The sequence below is a fragment of the Motacilla alba genome, chromosome 11, assembly GCF_015832195.1.
Source record: "Motacilla alba alba isolate MOTALB_02 chromosome 11, Motacilla_alba_V1.0_pri, whole genome shotgun sequence".
Classification (NCBI taxonomy): Eukaryota; Metazoa; Chordata; class Aves; order Passeriformes; family Motacillidae; genus Motacilla; species Motacilla alba.
Genome location: NC_052026.1, coordinates 2,409,720 through 2,434,581, shown reverse-complemented (window position 1 = coordinate 2,434,581; position 24,862 = coordinate 2,409,720). Strand labels below are relative to the sequence as shown.

Below are 24,862 nucleotides of genomic sequence, written 5' to 3'. Positions count from 1 at the left end.
TGTTTCATGGCTGAATATCAAATGCTGTCAGTAAGATTAACATTTTTAAAAAGGGTATTTGCTCTCTCCCTGTGACTAATAGGAGATATTTATTAAGCCAAAGAACTTTACATCACAGGTTACAACTGGGTCACAGCTTCTGACTGAACAGGAGTCTGTGATTATTCAGGGTTGTATCCCAAAGGTCTTGGACAGGAAGGAAAATATGTAAAGGTGACGTGGCAGTGTGCATGATACGTTTTGTTAAAGACTTAGTGGGCCCTTGTGTTCTCTTCTGTGGAATCAACTCCAAAGTTTAATTTTTGCCATTTTATTTTCCTGCCTTACATGAAGGCATGTAGGGAACCACATGCAGTGAAAAATGGCCAGGCAGATTTGGGTGCATGAAAGAAGCAGCTCTGTCTTGGTTAAGTTGTCCAAACCTATGACTGGCAAGGCTGAGAGTGGCCTCCAAAAATATAAAAAAAAAAAACAACCTGAGAATATATCATATATCAAGTGATTAAGATTTATTTTGCTGAAGAAAAATGTTTTGGTCTATTTAACAGTTATTTTAAGTCTGAAAAAGCAAACCTTAGAAACAAGCAAGAGTGAGGTATTGAAGGCTTTTGCTAAGGATCAATAACGAATGCTTTTTGTTTTGCAACAAGGACAAGATGCTGATTCTGTAGCTTAAGACTTGGGCTGGGATTTTAGTGCTCTGAGTCAAGTTCATGCTCCGTGACTCTGATTTGGGCCCAGATCCATAAAGGGGCTTAGGTACTTAAAACATGATTTCACTGGGATTTGCTCCCCTAAGCTGCAGAATGCAATCTCTGGAATTTGACAAACTCCTTTATACACCCATGTTTAAACAACATCCTGCTTTATGCCCAGAACAGTTTTTCCCCCCAAGGATGGCACAGCTGCTGCTCTGCCTGCCCCGGCCTGCCCAGCACTCAGCCAGGTGTGATGGACGGGGTGGCAGGCAGGGATGAGGGCAACAGGGACACGGCCAGAGGTCTGGCACCCGGGGACACAGGAAGGGGTCTGGGATCCAGGGACACGGGCAGGGGTCCGGCACCCGGGGACACGGGCAGGGGTCTGGGATCCAGGGACATGGGCAGGGGTCTGGGATCCAGGGACACGGGCAGGGGTCCAGCACCCGGGGACACGGGCAGGGGTCTGGGATCCAGGGACACGGGCAGGGGTCTGAGATCCAGGGACACGGGCAGGGGTCTGGGATCCAGGGACACGGGCAGGGGTCCGGCACCCGGGGACACGGGCAGGGGTCTGAGATCCAGGGACACGGGCAGGGGTCCGGCACCCGGGGCTGTCGCGGTGCGGGTGTCACGGAGGCCTGTCCCAGCTGCTGCTGAGGCCGCGTCCGAGCGCTGCCGCAGGACCGGCCGCGGGCCGGCCCGGGGTAAAACCAGCCCGACAAGGGACGGTGTTTTCACCGTGCACCCTCACGAGCAGCGGCCCCGCACAGCCGCGGGCGGACACTGGCCCCGGAGAGCAATGAGCCGAGGCGGGCACATCGCGATTCCCTCACACGGCAGGTACAACCGGGAGCGCTCCGCATTCCCCGGGGCCCCCGGCCCCAGCTCCGGCCTCGGCCTGAGCTCCAGCTCCAGCTCCAGCTCCAGCTCCAGCTCCAGCTCCAGCTCCAGCTCCCGTCCCCGCCGCCGCCGCCGCCGCCCCCGCGCAGGGACCCGCAGGCCGCTCCTCCCCCGTCTGGCGCGGCACGGAGGGAATCCCACGGCGGAGGGAGGGGAGGGGGCCGGGCCGGGCCCGGCTGGGGCGGGGCGGCCGCAGGAGGCCGCGTCGCCGCTATAAAAGCGGAAGCGGCGGCGAGAGCTTCGCCGCCTAGCCCGGTTCATCCCGCCTTGCCTGCTCATCCCGTGGACATGGCGCTGTCTGGCGACCCCCATTTCAAGAAGCTGGTGGAGTGGCACAAGGCCAACTCCTCCAAGCTCGTCCTGCGGCAGCTCTTCGAGGCCGACAAGGATCGCTTCCAGAAGTTCAGGTGAGGCCGGGCGGCCCCACGGCTGAGCGGGGCAGCGGCCGCGGGCCCTGGGGCCCCGCGCCCGGGCGGTGCCGCGTACGAGGCCCGGGGAGCCGCGGCAGCGGGGCCGCGAGGGGCGCGGCGCGGCCGGGCCCGGCGGGCTGGGCTCGCGTGGCCCCGCTCCGCTCGCTCCCCCCGCGCAGCCCGAGCGGGAGCGGATGGCGCAGGACCCGCGGGGCCGTGCCCGCCACGGCGGGGCCGCGCCGGGCCGTGCGAGGCCATGGCGGCCCGGGCACATGCGGCGGGGGGGCCGGGCCGGGGGCGGGGGGAGCTCCTCGCAGCCCCCGAGGGGCGGCCGCGCCGCCTGCCCTTGACTCATCCTTGCAGCAGGGTACGTGCCGGGCAGCACAGCGCCCGCTGCGCTCGCACAGCCGCACTGTGGGGCGGCTCTCGCAGCCTCTCGCACGCCGTGCTTAGTCACGATAAGCTCCGCGATTAAATCGCGAGGGGCCGCGCATCCCCCTGCGCCCCCTCCGCCCGTCCGAGCCTGCCCTGAGGCGGGCGGCGGGGCCGTGAGGAGGTTTAGCCCTCCCTCGCCTCGCGCCAGCGCTGCTACACAGAATGCCTTGCAGCGCATAGAGGAGGAAGTAACAAGTGGAGGCATCGTGACAACGTTCAGCGCCTTCATCTTGTAAAGTGGGACACGTATTCTCTGTTTGCTGGAGACCGTGCTGAGAAGGCACGCGTGTGGATACCGTGTTGTACTATAGCAGCAGTCGGAAAAGTCTAATATTATGAGGTGCATCCCAGATTTGAGTTTTAAAGTGAGCCTGAGTAATAGAGATAAACTGACCTTCCATTCTAGAGTGTTGTGATAAGACTTGTTGCATGCATCAAGCTTTTCATTTTTGTCCTGAGTAAAGGCATTTTTTTTCCCCTTTTGAGCTCATTAGAAAATTCTTACATTGTACTTAAAGATTGTGTATGAAGTCCTGCATATCAGTGTATGTGAGATAAAATATCATTTGAATTGATGGAAAAAGTATGCTAAATTTTTCGAGTAATGATTTCGCCTGGCCCTTTTAACAGGACTTTTTATATTTTTAAGAAATTGATCAGTAATATCTTACTAAATCTGCTAGTTCCACACTAATAGAGTTAGTTCCCATTGCAAGTTTTCCTTATCTCCAGTATTTTTTGATGAATTGGTCTTTACTGAGGTTAGTTGTTTCAAATAGCTCTTCTGATCCATGACCTTTTGTGCTGCCCATAAGTAAACCGTTGAAGTGTCTTAAGTTTGCTTCATCTATCTTAATCCTTTCTTTTAATTATTTCACTCCTGTTTCCTGCAAAGCCATCTCATTCTAGTCCAGGAGAACTTCCTCATAGCAAAGTACATTTGCAGGGCTGATAGCTTCACTGGTACTCCTACCAGGGCTGGCTGCTCTGAGCCAGATCAGCAGGAGGATGGTAGTTAATATCTGTTGAAAACCGTAGTCTGGAGGTTTGGCCACGTGGTCCTGTGTAGTTTGCAACCTCCTTCATGTGAAATTAAGGTTTATGAATATCTTTTAGTTCTGCTAGATGTTATTGTAAAATCATTGACTTCCTTCCTTTAGAAGGAAAATATAAACTCTACCCAGATGAAAGTGCTTCCTGATCCTGGTTCTGGAGGAATTTCAGACCGGTGTGAATAGTTTTAATCAGAGTATTTTATATCTGGGCACAAGTATCTGTTTAATATTATTGGAAGAACCTTACACTCACTGTCTGCATCCTATCAAATATGTATATGAAAGATCCTTTCTTCCTTTTGACATTTTTTTTCCTAGTTCAGAATTTGTATGTGCTGTTTTCCTGATAAGGAGTGTAGCCACACCTGTGAGAGATCTTTGCCTTCTTTGCCACCCAAGGTGGTAAGGTAAGGCCTGATAGGAACAGGAGTTCTTATCAACATGGGTTGTTCACTGGAAACTGCTGGTTTTGAAAGGGTTAGAAGAGATATGATGCAGACATCATAATACTCAGCAGGTAAGGGATGTCTGGGTGCTGACAAAGGTACCCCTGATGCACACAAAGTGTTAGAATGGCACTCCTGCTGCTTGGCTTGCCCATTGTCAAGGATAAGAGCCTCCAGTGTAAATGGAAGATGTGGTGGGAGATGAAATCATTGAGATGCTGCAGGTTAAGGGCTGCATCACTTGGAGGTGGCTGTGGCCTACGTGACAAGGCTCTTGTCCCCCCCTGAGCTGCACTGCCACGAGCTGCTGCATTGCAGGGTGGCTACTGGGGCAGAACACAGCTCAGCTGCAGGGCTTGGGGCTTCTGCTTAAACCAAGGGTGGATGGATCCCTTGCTATAAGGGCTTAACACAGGATTACCTTGCACGCTGTGTGCTCCACCTTGTGTGTGGCAAGTTAAATCTGGTAGCCGTTACTTCATTTGGTTTTGCCTGGAAAGTCTTGGGTAACACGTTTCTGCAGTTTTTTCAACTGAGCAGTGGCTTGAATCCAGCCATAATTTCATGAGATATTTTGTCTTCCAGGTCCAGTGAGATTGATTTTTCATTCATATATGTAAAGTAATGAATTGTAGGTGGAAGACATTTCAAGTAAACATGAAATCCTTTCTCTTTGTGGAGTAGAACACTGGGAGAGGCTATCAGCTGCAGTTTAATGTAGAAGGAGAATTTCAAGAGTTCTACTTCCCTAAACTGAAGAAGTGTTAGTATGCTGATGGTCTTGCTGTGTCATTAGTGAAATGTGTTCACATCTGACATGTCTTTAAATAAATTGCATCAAATATCAAAGACTTGTTCTTTTTTTCTTCCATGCTGTATCTGAGTAACAATTGTGGTAGGTGAGCCAAACCAGTCCTTCCACTAGCTAGCCATATTCCAGGGATCCTGGTGCTGGGTGGTCAGGGTTTCAGGATTACTGTTGGCAGCCTGCTGAGGAAAAGGGTGGTTAACAGCACTGATACTGCTTTTCCTTGCTTGTCTGTGTTCTCACTTAAAGAAACATGCTTCTAAGACTGTGCTTGAAGGCACCTTCCTTTCCTTATTCGTGCTTATATTTTAAGACCATAAGAGGGATGTTACTGTTAGTGAACAGTTAATGAAGTTAACAGTAAGTGAAACCACTGAAATGTTAAGGCCTTGCTGGTTATTACTGTTATTGTGAGTTCAGCTCCATTCTTCCTTTGAAGAAGCTTGCCCGCTCTGTCATGTTATGTATGAAAAGCAATTATGCTGTGGTGTGTCCCTGTGAAGTCTCTGGCATATGTGGTGGCTAAAATAACAGAGCATGCTTCTGTGCTCAGGTATTGAGAAGGAAGCAGCAGGGAGACAGACAATGGCAGAAGGCAGAAATGAACACGGCAGAAACACAGAGAATTTAGATGGCTGCAATTTCCTGTGAGGGATGTGTGTGGAGCAACAGGGAGAGTAAGATGTGCTTTTATCAAAGGCTGGCTTACAGAATTCAGCTCTTCAGTTGTAATTGTAGAGTAATTGTATAGATTTGGTTGGAAACTATTGCAAAGAAGAAATTGGTAAAACAATATTGTAAAGGACTAGAGGAACTACAGAACCTATCACATAGATACAAGGATAGTAAATACAGTTGGGCTCACTTGGCTGCTCACTTGGTTTCGTTGCTGTGTTTCCTCTCAGATGTGAGAGTGCCTGTATTCTGATGGATTAGGCTGTAGCTTGCCAATTATTCGTTAAATAATTTGGAGACCTCCGCTGAATCAATGAGGACTGTGAGACTAAACCATGCACAAATGGGGTTTAATTCTGCAAGTAGTTGACAAGGTTTGTGTTCACGATGTTGTATAGATTTTTAAATTAGACTTGTTCAAGACTCTGTAGGAAAGAATGACAGGACCTGTAGGAAGACAGCTTAATTTTCCAGCAGCAGAAGAATGTGAAAAGCTCTTTACTGATAATACAGTAGGAAAAAGCTGATAATTGCTACAGAATGCTGGTGGAAACAATATGTGATTGTCCAGCTATGCATCAAATATACTTCATTGTGTTTGGGTTTTCACAAGCAGAAAGTGGACACTGTAATTCAGATTATGGAAAACATGGTTTTCAAAAAAACAGCAGTCATTTTATAAAACTTTTTGGGCAAATTGGTCACTCTTCTTTACTAGCTTAGTCTAATTAGGATTCCCATTATTTTTGTAATCTATAGCAGAGTTACCATTGTCTTCCTTAAAACGGTCACTCCTTGGGAATTTGCAATTAAACAACCTGTTGATTTTTGACAGCTTGACCCTGAATACTGACCATGGGGATATCTTACTGGATTACTCCAAGAACCTTGTTACAGAAGAAGTGATGAAAATGCTGATGGAACTGGTAACTATTTAAAATCTTGCATTAATAAACAAAATAACTTTTACCTGCAACTCGCTATTCTAGCACTGTTTATAAACATTAGCTAACATACAAGTTAAAAGGCATCTGTTTAGAAGTCTTGGCAGGATTCAAATTCTTGCATTGTCATCTAGCCCTGAGTTACAAAGCCATTTTTCAATGCATATCTGCATAAAAATGTGCTTTGAAAAAGGAAAATAATTTTTTCAAACCTAGAATCTAGTGGGTCTTTTGATCCATCATTTTTGTTTCCCTGTCTTGTGTTAAATGTTCATACTCTTTACTGTAGCTGGACCTTTGTAATGCGTGTTGGCTTCCACTATTTTAAGAGGAATCTGTATTTACCTTTCTCAGGCAAAGTCAAGGGGTGTGGAAAGTGCCAGAGAGCGCATGTTTAGTGGAGAGAAGATCAACTTCACTGAGGTAAGGCTATTTCTGTCCATGATTCTTTCCACTTTAGTTGTGCTTATTATGGATGTTTATGCATCTGTGTAAGCAAAGTCTGAAAACACTGACTTTAAATACTTGTTTGAAATCCGGAGTGATTGTAATGTTTGCTGCACTACTTCAAGAGAAAATTTTACAGCTCTTACCAAAAATACCTCATTCCTTCAGTACATCTTATTTTAGGGATTTTGGTGGTATTTTTTTTTCTCTTCCCTGTTTTGTGGAGAGGAAGATGAGTTAGACCTTGCAAAGGACATGGAGCAGAGTATTGCATTCCAGGTATCCCTTACATGATTATGCCTAGTGTTAGTGTTCATAAAGCTTAGTAAACTGCCTAAAGGGTGTGAAGGGAGGATTGTGTAAGACCTTCTCTCTGGGGCTGTGATGCTGCTTGTCTTTTGGTACAGTTGAGACTATAAACAGTCTTGGGAAATTAGCCATGTATGTCAGTAAGAGGATGAGTACCTTCCTCCTTTTGTAAATCTGAAGGTTCTAGTTACGGTTAAATCTTTAGTAAAACATATAGAAAGCCAACTGTACTTTTTCTGATATTAAAAATGGGATGAAAACTGGGAACTCCACAGTACAGTGGGTTTAATTGGTCTGCATTAAAATTAAGGCTACTTATTATGTTTGAGGCAAATTCAGAGAAACCAGTGTTTCCTTTGACTTGGCTATTCACTGGTTTAGCTATTGCACAAGCTGTTTGCTTAAAGTAACTCAGCAGTTGGACATTGTATTGTTTGTGAATGATTCATGTTTGTGAAAAGGCACAGACAGAAACAAACACAGTTTCACTGGAGGAGTGGTTCCTGTTCCTTCTGTATTAATGCCTTCAATTTGCAGATGTAGCTACTGGAAAAAGAAAGCAGGGAAAGAGGGTGAGGAGTCTTAAATCTGTCTGGAGGGTTGTTTGTCTGATACTGCCTTTCACTAGCCTCATGAACACAAGTTATTACAGGGTTAGCCTATCTCTGGCTACTAGGGAGCTGTTCTTCATTGTGTATTGAGAGCAGGTGTAGCAGTTGACGTCTCAGAAGGGTGCAATTTGCACAGAAGGAACCTAAACACAATATCAAACTCTGTGTTCAGTTTCTGCTGCCAGCTCCCTCTTTTCCTGCTGTCTTGATACCACTTTGTGTATCTTGTAAGCCTAGAAACACCTTTTATAAGGCTGTTTCTCAGTTACTTCCTTCCAATTCACAAGTTGACTTAGATGGGGTTTGCCTAATTTTTGTTTGTATAGAATATCAAATCAGGTTGGTTTGTCTCTGGAATAGGAGCATGTGGCCAGCTTGAAACTGTCAGATGTTAAACTGTCAGGTCTCCTGCCCACCCAGGGACACCAGATGTGGGGTTTCACCCCCAGATTGAGGTGACCCCAAAAGATGGAGAAGTCCCTCCTCCAACCCGTGCCTTCAAAGAAAGACTCAGTAGTCTTCTGTTGTCTGTTCTCAAGGTAGTTTATTGTTGGTTATCTAAAAGATTCTTCTCCTGAACTGCTGTGGCCCGTTCAGCAGCTCAGACAAAGGCACACTGCCCTCCCAGGGGCTGGTGCCATCTTTTATATCATATATTACGTGTTACATGTTTATACTTTTTCTCCAATACCTACTATCTATATTGAATGGTGACTTTCTACTCTAAACCAATCTGTGAGTGCCAACATCACCAAAGACATGGAGGCTAGGAAGGAGAAAGAAAGAGGACAGGGCACACCCAAATCCCTCCATCTTAGATCTCCTTACCCCCATGTACAAAACTTGGACCCCTGCGTACAAGGCTTAAAACCCCCCTGTACAGCACTCAAAAATCCTTCCTTTCACTTCGTGACTACTTCTACTATGCTATCTAAACTTGTGTGTGTGGCTTGTAGTTCTTCATACAGAGTTGGTAACTTGCTCCATGGGCTAAGATCAAAACCCCACGTGTGTCTTTGGCTGCATGCCAGGGTCTCAGAGCCCCCTGCCAGCGGCTCAGGCCATCCAGGGCACCCAGAGGGACGTTCTGGATTCCGACATTAAGCAGGATGCTGTTAAACAGCATGAATAAACCTAAAGCAGTAAGACGTGAGGGAGCTTCTTGATGGCAAGAACTGACTCGTCCATTGCTCTTGATCTGCTTTAGAACATTCTTTGGATATCTGTCTGAGGTATTTTAGACTTGTCTGTTTGGTGCTGCAGGCATTGGCTGCATGGTGTGTGCTTATGTGGAAGTTCTTTATAGTGCACCCATGTGTGTCGCTGCCAGGTGTTTGTCCCGACGAGTTAAAACTTGGGGCTTGATATGGTGCAAAGAGCATTACAAGGTAACTCATCTGGCCACTCATCATGGGGACAGTCTTTATAGCCTGCATGGTGTTTGGAGAATACTTCTGCTTAACCACAGAGATCAGGTCAAGTATGCCTCTTCTTAATTAGACAAAGCATCCTTCAAGCCTGATAGTGAGCAGTACTTACCAGATACCATTCCACGGCTAAGCACTGCAAAAAAATCTCTGTTCACTCCAAATTTGAGTGGGTATACTTTATTAGCAAGTGAAAGAGGTTTTTTTGTATTCCAAGTCAGCAACCACAAACTCAATGATTTTTGAATTAGCATTTGGTATTTAAATCATAACTTGGCAGTTGATATTGTCTGTGTTGTCTTTGTCTCACAGTGCCTCTCATTGTGGAACAATGAGGTAGAGCAGACTAATTTTTTAATTTCTTCATTAGTATTGACTAATTCCTTCATTCTGGATTAAAACTGTTAAGCTCTTAAACAGCCGAACCACAGGGCAGATTTTGGTACTTTGACTTATGTGCAGCTGTGGAGAAGTAACATAAATTGTGCATGCTAAGAGATTTTTTTCTTACAGCACAACTACTACATATATTTGCTGTGCAAGTGTTCAGGCAGCATTTAATTGTGGGCAGTGGATAGAGGGATGAGGCTATTGTATCCTTTGTTGTCAATCTTTAAATTATTTCTCTTCCTATATTAAATGGAGTACTCAGGATAATTGAGAAGATGCCTGAGAAAATAACTCCAGCTGCTTGTTGTAATTGATTTTTTTTTCAGTATTGTCTTTAATAAGAAACAATTTCATTCTTGAGTACCTAAAGCATGCCAAAATAAAGATCACTGGGTCATGAATATTGCTGGATTCTGAACCTCAATCTCTAAATGCTTTTAAAGGGATTTTGAGCTTTTTCTCCCAAGTAAACTATTACTTTGCATATTTTGCTGTTGTAAGCCCCCTCCACTGAGTCGGTGAAGTGAGAGGGTGATGGAGGTAGCTGCTGATGTGTGTATGCACACACACTGAAAATACTGCTCTACTAATCCCAGTTAATTTAAAGGATTTTTACATCTTGATGACTATACTGCCTTCTGGATGAGGCATCTGAGGCCCTGGGGTGACTTGGAAAGGGCCTCATCTCGATTTTTTTTTTCCCCTTGTTTCAGAACCGAGCTGTGCTTCACATTGCTCTGAGAAATCGCTCCAATGTGCCAATCCTTGTGGATGGGAAGGATGTTGTTCCAGAAGTGAACAAAGTATTGGACAAAATGAAACACTTCTGTCAGGTATAGTACCACCACAGCTTATTTTTTATATATTTGTTTTATACCCAGCCAGGTTCTTACATGTGGATTGTGAAGTGTTGCTTGTAGACTGCTTCACATGAATTGTGTCCTTCTTTGAGTTTTATGGTAGTTCTGGCTCAAGTATGGAGTTGGAGATGATTTTATTGATTCACTTTTCTCTCCCTGTCTCCAGTTGGGTTTTTCTTTAATGGGCTCCCTAGATTTTCTTCCTTCAGCAGTAATCTTGTGTGTACTTTGGAAGTCTTGTAAATCATTAAGTATCATTCCAATATAACTTTATTTCTTGCTAATTTTTCAACTATTTGGCTGCACCAGGTAGAAACTGCCTCTTAATGTTTGTGTAAAATCAGGAGGGAGGTAGAAGGTCCCAGCTCAATTGCAATTTGATTATGCTCTACTTAAATAGTTTAAGGACCTTCTGGTTTTAGGTCAAATTACTTTAATTCTATTCTGTTTGCAGAATACCCACCAGGATAGTTTTAATGCATTTTAAACAAGGCTGTGAGGACCTGGACCTGCTTGGTTGCTGTTGTGAGTCTTAGCCAGGTGGTAGAGCCCTGTTTCCCTGCCAACTCATACTTCTAACCTATGCAGAATGAGCTGGCATTCTGTTCTTAATGATAAATGCCAAAACCACAATAACTGACACCAGTTGGTGTGGATTGGGTACTTTCCTCATATATTGTGAGACTTGAATGGCCATGAGAATTCTGTGGTGTCTGGCACTGTAGAATTTCTGGCTGATTAAGGTTTTGGTAGTGCGAAACAAGAGTTTTCACTGGTGCCATCCTCTTGTTTGCTCTATGGTTTCAATTATCAGAACCTGTGAATTTCGTGTGGATGTATCTTCTCTGCAAAACAAAAATCATGTTAAGCAGTGTCTTTAAAAATATTAACAAAGATGCTGGTTTCGGTTGACTTAGCAGATGGGATTTTAAGACTGTGGCAATATCATCTGTGGGGTACAGGAATGCTGTTAGTAAAAATGGATTTTGTTTGGAAAAATGAGAATTTTAAACATTTGTAGTGAAGGAGAGCAAGTAGCAGCATAACTAAGGGCTATGTAGAAAAATTGCTTTAGAATTGGGGAATGTACTTGGAAGTATTCATGATACTGGAGAGATTGCTTTTGTGATTGGAGCAGTTTGAATGCATAGGTGGTAGATGATGGACAAAACTCAATGTAGAGTTTTAGTTAATGATTGCAATTTTGTTTTGGAACTTTCAGTGATGCTTAAAGAACAGGAATAGAGCAGGAACTTAGGACTATGTACTGTTAAGGTGCAGCCCAGAAATAAATCCTAATGCAAAGCATACTTGCAAGAGAAAAGCTTTTAGAATAGTTGGCCAATAAATCTCTTATCTCTGTGGCTTTATTCATATTGTCTTCCAGTTTAGTTAGTGAAGCTCTTTCTAATTAAAGGCACTTAAAGAACAGCTTCAGGTTCAGCTATTTGTTGCACATAGTTTAATGCCCAAGATTTTATCTTTTTTGGATAGATGTCTCTATCAAACACAGTAAATGCTACAGCAGTTCATACAGTAGGGGGGAGAGTTTTAACTTCATTAAGTGTTCGATGTTGTGGTGTGCTTTTACTTCTTAGACATAATACAATGTCTGGCTAGGAAGGTAGCTGAGTGTAGGCCTTGAGGTCTAGAGGCTTGAAAGCTGTCTTTGGCAACTTTCTACAACAATACCTGAAAACAAAGCCTGTTTCCTGGTGCTGGGCTAGTATCAGTAGCTTTAGAGTAAGTATAAAATGGTCATTGTGTCTTTTGTTTTGTTGGTTTTTTTGCCACAGAGGGTCCGTGGTGGTGAATGGAAAGGCTACACTGGAAAGGCAATCACTGATGTGGTCAATATTGGGATTGGTGGCTCTGACTTGGTAAGCCCCTGACTTCTATACAGCCTGCCCATCTTTGTGTGCATGCTTACAGTGAGGGTAAAATCTAATTGTGGCTTCTATCCAGGGCCCTCTGATGGTGACTGAAGCCCTGAAACCGTATTCCAAGGGAGGCCCTCGTGTCTGGTTTGTATCCAACATCGATGGTACTCATATAGCCAAAACCCTGGCTGAACTCAAACCAGACACTACTCTCTTCATCATTGCATCAAAGGTATGTCTGATACAAGCACTGCCTTGGCTTGCTCTGCTGATAAAGAGTTCAGTCAGAAGAGAGGGCTGTCCACAGGAATATCTGGATCAGAGACTTCCAGTGTGGATTATTTCTAAAGAGGCCTGTTGTGATTCTTTCTAAACTTGCAGTACAAGGTTGTGTTGCTGCTGAAATTCTTGGGGATCTGTAAGTCAAGTGCTGAGAATTACTTAACCTAAATAAGATACATGAACAATTTCGTGTTGTCTGGGGTTTATTTCTCAGTCAAGCAAGTTTTAGCTTTATTCACAAAAGTTTATTTTCCTGCATTTTTCTGTAGGTGGAATGTAGGATCCAATGTAATTATTTCTTTGAAATTCTGGCTATTATTTCATTCCTAAAGAACTTTTGATCCTTTATTTTAAGTACAGTGTATTTGTTAAACGTTCTGGTTTTTTGCATGAATGAATTGCATATACTTTAAGAATCTCCATTTTATAGGGCAGTCACAATACCTTCACCTAAATAACTTAAATGCTGAGTTCCTTGAGCACTATAAATGCTAAGCTGCTTTACTTAGAGGTAAAGATAGTCTGCTGGTACTTCATAAGACACCTATTTCTGACTGCAGACTGAATAGCTGCCTTTAAGTCTTGCCTTGCTAAGAACTTACTCTGTAAGCAATAATTGCCAGCAGCCCTCTCCCTCTGAGGAATGCTTCTGTCTGAGCACAGGAAAGAGGTGGAGACAAACTTCGTGGTTACATAACTTGGGTGGCCTTCGTTTGTAAAGCACAGTAGAGCCTTTCTGCTGTTGGAGACAATCTGCAGCAAATGAACGTGTGTGCAGTGCTGGCTGTGCTCTGCACAGTGCTCATTAGCTTATCTTGGCACTGCTGCAGCCGAGCAACAGCTTATGGAGTAATAAGGAAACTGCACAAAGTAATACTGATGGTCACTTACAATAATTGAGTCCAGGGATCACGGTTCAAAGGCTTAGAAAACTGCCAAATTGAAAAAGTAACACTTGAGTTTGTTTGCCAGACTGTAGTTAGCTAATTGGTTATATTTGGAAGAGGTTGAATGGCATTTTTTTCTTTCCATAACAGGCTTATGTTTCATAATGAAGTATTTCTGGAGATGGATGAGAGTAGGATGAATCCAGTGTTCGCCCTTAAAGCTAAATTTTGATGGCTGAGTAAATCAGAATGGTTGTAGATACTTGCAAAACTGCATGACTGAACTTCTGTGCACACTTCATAAAGCAGGAAAATGTTTTCCTCTAATCAGCAAAAGAAAAATTATGACAAGAGTCTTGGCAGAAATGAGTGCTCTTCCATGAAAAAGTAGGAATAGAAGAAAAATAGGACAGTCTAGCTAGATTATCCTGTTTAGATGTTCAATTAGCTTGTTTTTAGTTGAACAGTAAAACTTCAGTCTTTTACTAAAAAATTAAAGTAGAAGACTTTAGTCTCAAGGTTTTGCAAAACAGTTTGGGGAATGGGAAGGCAGGAGATGGGGAATAATTATTCCAATTTCAGGTACATACTAATTTAAAACTAGATGGGTAAATCTAGCAAGATTAGTGTTTACTGGATTCATAAAGTTTTCTCTGTAATCTGGCAGCAGCTGTGTGTTATGTGATCTAGAATCACTCTGCTCTAGTTATCAAAACATGTGATGCTTTAGTAACCTGAAGTTGTTTCCATGTTAAGAACACTGTTTTATTTGCTTGCTTGTTTTCCACCGTGCAGACCTTCACCACGCAGGAAACCATCACCAATGCAGAAACAGCCAAAGAGTGGTTCCTGCGTGCTGCTAATGATGTAAGTCTGAGATGTGTGGCTTAAGTAACAGAATGCAGCAGTTTTTGTTGTGCAACTTCTTCCTAGTCATTCTGTGTGCTTTGGAGCAGAGCCAGTAACAGCCCAAACATAAGCTTAGCAAATGATGTACTTAGATCATTTCAGGGCTTTGGTAATGACAGACTGTTTTGTCCAATCAAAGTGATAACCCACTAGTTTTTCATTAGAAATTGTTCTCATGCATCATTCCTCCAAATCTTGTTAAGTAACAGAGTGTAGTATTTGCCTTAGAGCTAACCAAGAATTTGGTAGAACTGCTAGTAATGAGAAAGCAAGGATAGTGTGTGTGGCACTCCCTTTAAACGATTGCCAAATCTTAAAAAACTAGAAGTGAAGCTATGGTTGGAACAATGCACTGACATTTCTATGGCAGATGGCTGTGCTATGAATAGAAACCTTGTGTTTGGCTCATTCTCTCCCATTTCAAATTCTTAAAGGAAAAAAAGCAGATACTGCCTGTTCAGGTAATGAAGATGATCTCTGACCTGTTCCAGTCAGGGTAGCTGTACTTAGTTTGAAAGCTGGGCTTTGAAATTCCTCCTTCACTACTGTTCAGACAACTCATATTTATCAGAACACCTTCTGAAATACTGAAGTCTGACTCGAGCTTGACATTTATCAGTAATTCCTGTTGTCTTGGTTTTTTTGCCCCTGGCTGGAAGGGTGATGGGTGTACATGGAGCTCCATCTGCTCCAGAGCTGTGGTGGTGGTGTCCAGGCTGGGAACAAACTGCAAGAGAGGGTGTGCCCCTCTCTGGAGGGAATGCTGCTGGAGGGCTTGATGGGAGTATCAGCAGAGTGTTCTCTTGGGTGTGCTGCCAAATCCCACACTGATTGTGAATAAGATGATTTCAAATTAATAACAACTGATGATAGTCAACAGCATTTTGTTTAAATGGTAGCAGATCAGCTTTATAAGTAGAAATTAAAATAGTTAACATTCTAGCTCTAACTGTGTGTTTATTTTTTAAGCCTTCAGCTGTGGCCAAGCATTTTGTTGCCTTGTCTACCAATGCTGTAAGTATAGTCAATCTAGTTAATTTTTCCCATGTACCTTTAAGGCAGCCTTACCTTAAAATCTAGCAAGGAAGCCTATCCTTCAAGATGCCTGAATACCAAATTTTAGCATTCCTCCTGAACAGAAGCCTTTTTTTCCTACTCAAAGTTACCGAAACACTTCAAGAATATTGAGCTGTACGAAGACTGGACTTTGATTATAGATGTGTGCTTCTTCTGCTAGAGCTTTAAATCTGAAATAGAGAGCTCTTGTGCTTGGAATGACTTGTTATTAATGAGTGTTACCTCTAATTGCCTAAGTTGTGTGAATGCAGTTACATAAGCAAATGTTATTCCAAACTCCAGGTAAGAGCTGAAATAATGCAGGCAATTTGAGAAATGCTTATGATGAGCACACTGTGATGTGGTGCTTTATGCAAAAGTATGAAGTAGAGACACTGGCAGTAATTAGAGAACACTGCAGTCATTGGCAGAGTGTCAGACACTGACATTATGGTTCTGGTAAATGTTAACTGAGTGTCAGCCCAGCTTTAACTATATGGCCACTTACATTCATTTCCTGACGAGTCTATGTCATTGATTTTTAATAGTGAGTAGTGATAGTTATTTCTGGAAATGAAAATGTAATTTTTGTGGTGGATGTGATGCATATTTTTAAATAGATGTAGTTGTAGGATTGTTTATTTAATAGATATCAAACCTGTATTTGCTTGCTTGGTGTAGAGCTTTTTATGACTGTTGGTTTTACTGATGGTGTTTTTTCATGTTTATTTTAGCCTAAAGTTAAAGACTTTGGAATCGACCCAGAGAACATGTTTGAGTTTTGGGATGTAAGTAAATGTCTGATATTATGTGGTAGATGTTAACTGTTAGCTTTTTCTGAAGCAAGTAAGAGGATTCCAACCAGATGTCTTGAAACTGCAAAAGCAGTTTCTAAAGCAGCAGCTCCTAAATTATAGGAGTTGTATTCAGTGCACTGAAATACCCGAAAGCCCCTAAAGGCAAATTGAGGACTCTTGCCCATTCTGTTAAAATCTTCCAGTCAAAGGTCTGAAGAGGAGTCCTCCATGTTCTTGGCTGTCTGATCAGGTGTTGAGTAACAGGAGATAGTCGTGGCTTATTGCTCTATGCAAGTAGTTATTATAAGCTGTGACATTTGCCTGTTGGTGTCGATGGTGTATAACCTAGGCCTGGTAAAGGTCAGACATCAGAAATGGGAGCCTGATTGGAGATTTTGCAGCAGATGCATATTTAAAGTATACTGTCCTTAGTCTTGGTCCTTATACTTAATTAGAAACAGGTTGGTATGTCTCATTGACTAATTGCCTGACAAATGAGCTGCTGTTCAGAAGTTGTTTGGAATGTTACCTTTCCCAAGTGTCAGAATTTTGCTGAAGCAGGCTTTCCCTGCAGAGGAGTGATATTTGGAAAGTAGTTATACAAGCTACAAATTAAGGATTTGGAAGTTAACTGGAATCAAGCTATTTAGTTAAGAGATGTTATAAAAATTGGACAAGTAGGATAACTTCACACTCTCAAAAAAGGCATTCATTAGGGTGCACTGTAATGTGCAGGTTCCCTTGACTATGCCAAATATATATAGTGAACTGTCACCAGGAAGAGCATTGATTTTGCTGGGAACAGTCTAAACACACTGCTATTTTCTAATCGTTTGGATGTAAAAGCCTTGCACTTCTCCATCTCAACCATCTCTTGTTTGCAGTGGGTTGGTGGTCGCTATTCCCTGTGGTCTGCCATTGGTCTCTCCATTGCCCTGCATATTGGTAGGTGTTCTGGGATGTCACCATGCCAAGAATTGCTCTGTTTGCTTCAGGAATGTAACTGGAGTGCGTTAGCAATAGTGGATTGTGAATCAGATTTGGGGCAAAAACTATTCACCTTCCTACTCTGAGTGGTTGGATGTGGGTGCTAAAAAACAATCTGGAATGTAATGGAAATGTTGGTATTTTAGTACTGCAAATACAGTTTTGGAAATTACCCCATACTTGGGGACAAATAGTCAAATTGCATTGCTTTAGTCACATAGCCAAAAGTGCCTGATTTATGTAAAGCTGTGGCAGTGTGGAAAATCAGACCTTGCAGCTGACATTGCTAAACTGGAAGTAGTAAGTATCTGTAAGTATACACAGACTAACAAAGTCCTGTCTCTGCTTCTGCATATGAGCTCTGATTAGCATTGTTAACTATGTCCTCCTGCTGTTAATTCCTTTTGTTTCCAGTACTTTGTCTGGGCTGTAGGGCCTGATGAGTACATTTGTTCTCTCATCACTGCTTTCAGATGTGTAAAGTCTGAAACTATAATGTCATTTATTTTTCTAGGTAAAAGCTAGAATTCCCTTAGACTGGAGTTAGAAGAATAACATTGGGTTTGGTGTTTTTTGGAATTATATGAATAGGAGTTTTCATGTGTAGAAAAACCTATTATAAGAGCAAAATAAACAAGTCAGGCACTTACTGTTTCATCTGCAATAAACTGTTCATTGCTGCTGTCAGGCAGATTTGGTGCTGACTGCTGACATGCCAGCCTATCTCCACTTCTTCCTCTTAGACTCCTCAACTCCCACAGCTGGCCTCTGACCATAGGTAGAGCTGCTGCTTTGAGTCCAAACACTTCACCTCCCAATTGCTATGTATGAGTCAGGGTTTCTGTTTTTTCAAGAAAGACTAGCCTTGTGAAACTATTCATTTAGGAAAGTGAAGGTTTAAATACCCTAACTACAAAGCAAAGAAAGCTCAGGTGAATTGTTAGCAAGAACAGGGAAGGGAGGGGCAGCCTTTTTCTTCGAGAATCTTATTAGAGCTGTTTCTCCTCACACCAGTGCAGAAATCTCTGCTGTGCTAGCCTTGCCCTGTTTTGTTGGCAGATGTGTCTCCCACTGGCTGTGATTAAGTGTTGACACTTGCTAAGAGCTATGTGGCCTCAAAGTAGACTCTATATTAAAGGCCTCTGTTTTCCTTCTAGTTGCTCATTCTGCCCAAATGGGGATTTTAGGCAAAGGTTTTTGAATTATGTTTCATGAAGTTGGACTTGCTCTGAACTCTGGGCTTTAAGCATAAGTGAATGTCTGGCTTATGGGATGCAGTATCAGGAGAAGTTTAGGTGCAGCTTTAAACTTGATTAGTAGTTGGGAGCCTGGCTGCATACAAGGAATTGAAACTGTTTCACAGTTGTCTCTATAGGAAAAATCAAGTTTGAGTTATAATAGTAAATACAAACTGACTTCTTTCCATTGTTAGGTTTTGACAACTTTGAGAGTCTGCTTGCAGGAGCCCACTGGATGGTGAGTGTGGGATGCCCATTTCAGATTTGTTCCTCTTTAAGAGTTGTTAGTAAGGAAATGGAAGGCACATTGATTTCTAAAGTTCAGCTCCCCACGTCCTCCTCAACGATGTTAAAATGACAGTTTGTGGGAAGCTCGCACTGGATCAACACAACAATAAAAACAATGTATGAGTTGGGAGGGATGGCAGTTGCTTTGTCAGAAGTGTAACTTTCCTTTTTGTGCAGGATAATCACTTCCACACTGCCCCCCTGGAGAAGAATGTGCCCGTTCTGCTGGCCATGCTGGGGGTGTGGTACATCAACTGCTACGGCTGTGAGACCCACGCCCTGCTGCCCTATGACCAGTACATGCACCGCTTTGCTGCCTACTTCCAGCAGGTAGGGCTTGGCCCAGCTTCCAGCCAAGTGCAGATAAGATTCTGCCCTGGTTCAGCATCCTCAATGCATGTGTGAGATAAAACTGCAGGCACTTAATGCATGTCTTCAATTGCCTCGGGAGACTGCTGCCAAGATCGATATCAGCTTATTTTCTCACTTTTCGTCATATGTCTGTTATCTTGACGTCCATAAATGAATCAGCTGTATCCCTCGTGCTTAGGAAATTTCTATAAACAAGCAGTATTTATTGGAGTTGAAGTATATATGGAAACTGATACTGAGTGATCCTGCCCTTCCCCCTTCTTTAGGGTGATATGGAGTCTAATGGCAAATACATTACCAAGAAAGGCTCTCGTGTGGACTACAGCACTGGCCCTATTGTGTGGGGAGAGCCTGGCACCAATGGGCAGCATGCTTTCTACCAGCTCATTCACCAAGGTAAACAAACTGTTCAATTACCTTGTTCTGGAATTAAAGTCTGAATGGCTGCAGAAGTCTGCTGAGTTTGCACTTGTTAAGAGGTTGGACTCCTATCTGACCTAGCATCACATTGCTATGGGGTTTTTAATTAGTGGCTTGTGAAGGCTACAAGTTACAGGTTTTAACTACAATAAGGAGGTCACAGCTGAAACTCCTGAGCTGTATTGTTACTTCCCCCTGCTGTGCATAATAATGCTCTTCTATAAAGCTTGTAAAAATGACTGAGTTTTCCAGCAGCTCTGAGAATGGGGTCAGAAGTGAAGGTTTTCTAAGACTTACCTGATGCAGAGTTATTGACCTGGCTTTTTTTACAGGAACTCGCATGATTCCCTGTGACTTCCTGATCCCAGTGCAGACCCAGCACCCCATCAGAAATGGCTTGCATCACAAGGTAAGTTCTTTGTCAGGGCACCATATTTCTTGTGGCTCAAGGCACTGAAGCTTACTTGGTATTGCAGTATGTGATATTTCTAACTGCCCCTTTGAAACTATACACAAGCTCTGTCAACATTCACAACAGTTTTAAAAATACCTAGATTATAATTGCAAATTATATGTAATATGTAATGCAGTTGTATGTTTATTCTTGAAGCAATTGCAGTGACAGCTCTTGAGGAAGCTCAGTGGTGTTTCCTGTGGGCCTACTGAAGCTGGAAAGAGTTGAGCAATTAAGTGTTTAAAATTCCTTGAATTTTAAGGAATGTAGTTCTTGGAGAGTAGAAAGAAGCAAATTCTCAGATGTGATGTGGCACCATCTCTGAGGAAGATTCCAAGAATCAAATTCTAGAACAAAACTTGGTGAATGTAATGGTATGGCTGGGGTGAGGAACACAGATGTTCATAACCTGTCCAGTTTTTAGTTTATCATCTAACTAAGGATTTTCAATGAAATAAGATTTTTTTTTTTTAACTTCCAAGGGTTGGAAACATGTTCAGGTTTTATTTACTAATTAACTATTTACTGCATACTTCACAAAAGCATCTTTAGTCACTGAATTTCACTCTTGTCATGATTTCAGATTACAAGTGCTATTTGCATTGTGTAATAGTAATCTTTTGTCAAGTAAGACCAAATACAGGTGAAAATTTTAAGTATGACTTCACAAAAGAGGAGGAAAAGTTTCATTTGACTGTAAAAAACTTATTGTGTCTTCAGGTAGGACAAAACCACAAATAAATTTGCCGGCTAACATTAGATAGGGAGCAATAAGTTAGAACCTTGCACTGCATTAGTAGGGATTTGTGTATGGTGAGCTGTGGGGATTTTCCTGCATACAGATGAGTAAATACATCTTAGCTGGGTTACCTTTGACTAATCCTTGCACCTGGCTCTACATGAGATGGTGTAGAATGAGATGAAATCATAGATTGTAATGGGTGAAAGGGCTGTGTGAAGTCCTGGCTCCTCTGGTGCCTTTGGGACACTTGCTGCCGGCTTCAGCAGGAGCAGGATTCTGCAGAACTGTCCTGGTTGTCTTTGGATACATGTGCTTTAGTACATGTAGTAATAGTAACTATAAGTCCCTGGCCCTCTGAGGTAAGAAGCCGTAGCTAAAACTGCTACATGTTTTACTGCCACAGTGCTAAAACTGACTTGTAAGTCTAGTCTAGGTCTTGGTATGAGCTCAAGCACCAAGTACCAGTATTCCAGCTATGCAAGTGGTAACTTGTGTTTATTTCTACCTGCTAGATCCTTTTGGCCAACTTCCTTGCTCAGACTGAGGCCTTGATGAAAGGGAAGACTGCTGATGAGGCACGCAAGGAGCTGCAGGCGGCCGGGCTGAGCGGAGAGGCTCTGGAGAAGCTCCTGCCCCACAAGGTGCCCGGGGCTGCCGTGGCCGTGAGGGCTGTGTGGGGGGTGGCAGGGCAGCTGTGATGGGGTGGCACCAGTGGCACCTTGGCAGGGCACTTGGAGCAGGCCGAGAGCAGCCCTTTGGCTCTGAAGCCTTGGAGGTGTTCCAGGAAACATGGGCTATCTCAGCACTGCCTTGGGATAGTGACTTTTGGGTTATTCTTGTAGCCCACAGTGGCCAGCAGTGGTGCTTGGAGACACATTGTCCATTGTGTTTGTGAAAAAACATGGGAATTTTACAATTTTATGGTTGAAGGCCTTTTAAGCTTTCAGAACTTTGTATTTGCTGCTAATGCAAGTAGTCCAGTGTGGACTGTAAAGAAGATAAAACCTGTGAGTTTGATGTGCTTTTTACAACATACTAGGTGACAATGCATGTCTTGTCTTGAAAGGTCTTTGAGGGGAATCGACCAACCAATTCCATCATGTTTACAAAACTCAACCCCTTCACCCTGGGAGCCATCATTGGTAAGTAAATACATTTCTCATCTGTGAATTCTAATGAAGACTTTGTGATCAAGTTTATTGATAAATCTCTCTCTGCTTATAGCCATGTACGAGCACAAGATATTTGTTCAAGGAGTTGTCTGGGACATTAACAGTTATGACCAGTGGGGGTAAGTTTCCTTGGTTTGTTTCTTGTATACTTCTTGAAGATTCTTGAATCTATCATGAGTTAGAGAAAAGACAATCAAAAGGGTTTTATACTTGGAGCACATGATTATGGGATAGTTATAAATGAAAAAAATTTCTGGGGATAGGTTACCATGCTATAATGCATAATGACTTGTGGATAACAATTTTGGCTAAGGACCTCTGTTGAATTTAGAAAAATACTATGAATGTAAAAAAAGATGCAGTAGGGAGGAAAACAGTCAAGCAGGCTGAACATCTGCTCTGAGAATTAGGAAGGAAGATGTTCTCCCTATAGTGTGGAAAAAAGAATTATTTTACCTCTAGATTAGTAGGCAATTTGAGTGGCATCTGATGAGCAAAAGATTGATCACCTCTTAATTTTCCTGTGCTGGAGAGACAGCATTTCTGGCAGAGGTCTGTGTATGCAGCAGCCCTTGGTTTCATGCAGGCTGTGTCTGTGACTGAGGGCTGTGCTGGAGCTCCACGTGTGCGACAGCAGCTTGCGGGAGTCTGTCACTGTGTCACTTGAAAATTTAGTCAGGAGCTAATCAGGTTCTTTCATCTGTAGTAATATGAGCTGTAAACATACTGTATGGCTTAGGTAGAGGGATTGAGAAATAAGATTTTTCAGGTGCAGCCTGCCTATGCTGTGAGGGGTTGTTCTGAAGAGCACATTTGCTCCACAGGTGTAGAATATCTGTTTACACTGAGCTGCCTTAGTCTTTGTATGCATTCTTTGGTGCTGTGCTACCACAGCTTGTTCTATAACCAAATACTGTAGCAGAACCTGAAAATGACAGACTGTGTCTAGTGCAAGCTGATGTCTGCTATAAACTCTGAGATCAGGAGTGCAGTAGGAGTAAGCACAGCTTTTACTGCCGCACATGAAATTCCAGAATGGCATCCAAAACTGAAAGGTGGGATGCTGTAGAACCAGCCTCATTTCTTGCAGCTGTTGGAATATCCTAGGTTCTTAGACAGTGGGGCTGTAACTCCTGGATAGGTGCTGGGGCTGCTTCAGGCTGTAGCTGATCATTGTTTGGGTGCCATAAATCAGTATTCTGAGCACTGTCCTGTTCAACAGCAAACAGGACCCAGCTGTTCTGCACTGGGGCAGGCTGCAGGTGAAAAGGTGAAGGTGAAAAGACTGCTTGACTCTGAAAACGAAATGTTCACTTAGACATCCTGTAATTTCAGCTGTCTGCTCAGCTAAGGAGCAATGAGAACTCCAGTTTTTCATTAATAGCACTGAGTTGAATACTTCAATGGTAATTTTTGAGGGGTAAAACATCACAGTGTTCACTGGGAAGTTACTGTTTACTGGCTTCTATTTTTTTATAGTAAATACTGTAAGTTGTTAGCACTAACTTTGCTTTCTCTTTCTTCTCCTGCTTTTATAAATGCAGAGTTGAGCTTGGAAAACAACTTGCCAAGAAAATTGAGCCTGAACTGGAGTCAGATGCTCCAGTGACATCTCATGATAGCTCAACAAATGGGCTCATCAATTTCATCAAGAAACACAGAGCTTGAAATGAAATACTTAGAGGACATCGACAATCTCACCACCGAGTACCCAAATCTGTTGTAGATGTGCTTTTTTAGCCACTTTTAACAAAAATAGCACTTTACAGATGTAGCTCTCTTCACTTGTTGCAGTTAATCTTGTTGCGTCAAGTGTTACAAAATGAAACTAGTTTTGTGAAACCCTGAGATTGTATAGTTGCTTTCTGTTTCTGTGGCTGTTAATCTGTAAAGTGCAGCGGTATATTCCTCAATTCTTATCCCTCAACTTCCTTAAAGATGGTCACCTACTGATACTAGAAAATAAATGGTATGGTGGATGAGTAAAACTTCTTCACTCTATTTTTGAAGTGCAGCCCTAGTAACATTTGCCTCACTCACTGTGTATGGTCCTCTGAAGCCAAGTAAGCTGACTTCTGTCTTTTTGGACTGGTTCTACTGTAAGCTGGAAGCTAGAATGTGTTTAAAGAATCAGACCTACAGCTGTAGGTTGTTCAGTTACATTTCATCCCTTTTGAGCAAGATAGACTTTTTTTTTTTCCCAGTGCTACTGTGAAAATGCAAGTTTACTGATGTTTGGTAAAAGATTTCCTGTTTTGTCTGTAAGTTATGTGGACAGCTATCCAAAAAAGAAGGTTCCTGAAGAGACAGTGATATCTTAACTTTTCCAATCAGTTTTCCAGAGTTTGTGAAGCAAAAGCTTGGGGTCACTTGGAGAAGAAATGTTTTTGGTATCCTCCAGGGGCAATTTCTCACTGTTTAATCAGCATCACTGTCTTGACAACAACAATGAAAGAAATAGAGAAAACTGTCAATAAGTTGTTTATCCTCTTTTGTTCTCTACTACTGTTAACCTCCTTGCTAGCAAACTGGCATGCTCTGGCTATTGTTCTGTAACACCTTTAATAAAGGTAAGACACAAGCATTAAAAGGAAACTTTGCTTCTCCTGGCCCCAGTGCTGGCTGCACTGTGTGAGCTGAGTCCCCTCAGTGCCCATCTCTGCCGTGGCTTCCCGGCCGGGCTGGGTGCTGCGGCTGCGCCTCCCTGCTGCGGCACCTCCGCGGTGCTTCCCCCTCCGCCTGCACGGCTCACGATCGGACCTGAGCGATATTTCCGTATGAAAGGAGAACCCGCTGCAGCGTTCACCGGCGGCTTTGACGCTCTCCTCGCCCGTGCCCGGGTGCTCCGCTGTCGCTGTCCTCTCCCGCTGGGTCCCGGAGCCGCCCCGCTGCCTGAGGCGCCATGGCCGCGCGCGGGGCGCCCCCTGCTGGCCCGCGCTCCGGGCCCGGCCCGCCTTGCG

At 43.3% G+C, this 24,862-nt stretch overlaps 1 protein-coding gene across 1 annotated transcript; it reads left to right on the top strand.

Annotated features, from left to right (window-relative positions):
* Nucleotides 1-1,769: 1,769 nt before the first annotated feature.
* Nucleotides 1,770-24,497, top strand: GPI (glucose-6-phosphate isomerase). The gene is made up of 18 exons (XM_038148161.1): nt 1,770-2,008; nt 6,266-6,356; nt 6,729-6,797; nt 10,272-10,391; nt 12,215-12,298; nt 12,384-12,530; nt 14,263-14,334; nt 15,346-15,390; nt 16,167-16,220; nt 17,114-17,174; nt 18,649-18,692; nt 18,920-19,072; nt 19,381-19,510; nt 19,867-19,943; nt 21,243-21,371; nt 21,797-21,872; nt 21,955-22,021; nt 23,447-24,497. Exons 1-18 carry the CDS (start codon nt 1,890-1,892, stop codon nt 23,568-23,570), a joined length of 1,662 nt encoding a protein of 553 aa, XP_038004089.1. The 5' UTR covers nt 1,770-1,889; the 3' UTR covers nt 23,571-24,497.
* Nucleotides 24,498-24,862: the final 365 nt, after the last annotated feature.

Coding starts and splice junctions, on each gene's coding strand:
- GPI (XM_038148161.1), top strand. CDS start 1,890: ATGGCGCTGTCTGGCGACCCCCATTTCAAGAAGCTGGTGGAGTGGCAC. Junction 12,299..12,383: donor GGATTGGTGGCTCTGACTTG/GTAAGCCCCTGA, acceptor GCTTCTATCCAG/GGCCCTCTGATGGTGACTGA. Junction 19,944..21,242: donor GAAATGGCTTGCATCACAAG/GTAAGTTCTTTG, acceptor TCTACCTGCTAG/ATCCTTTTGGCCAACTTCCT.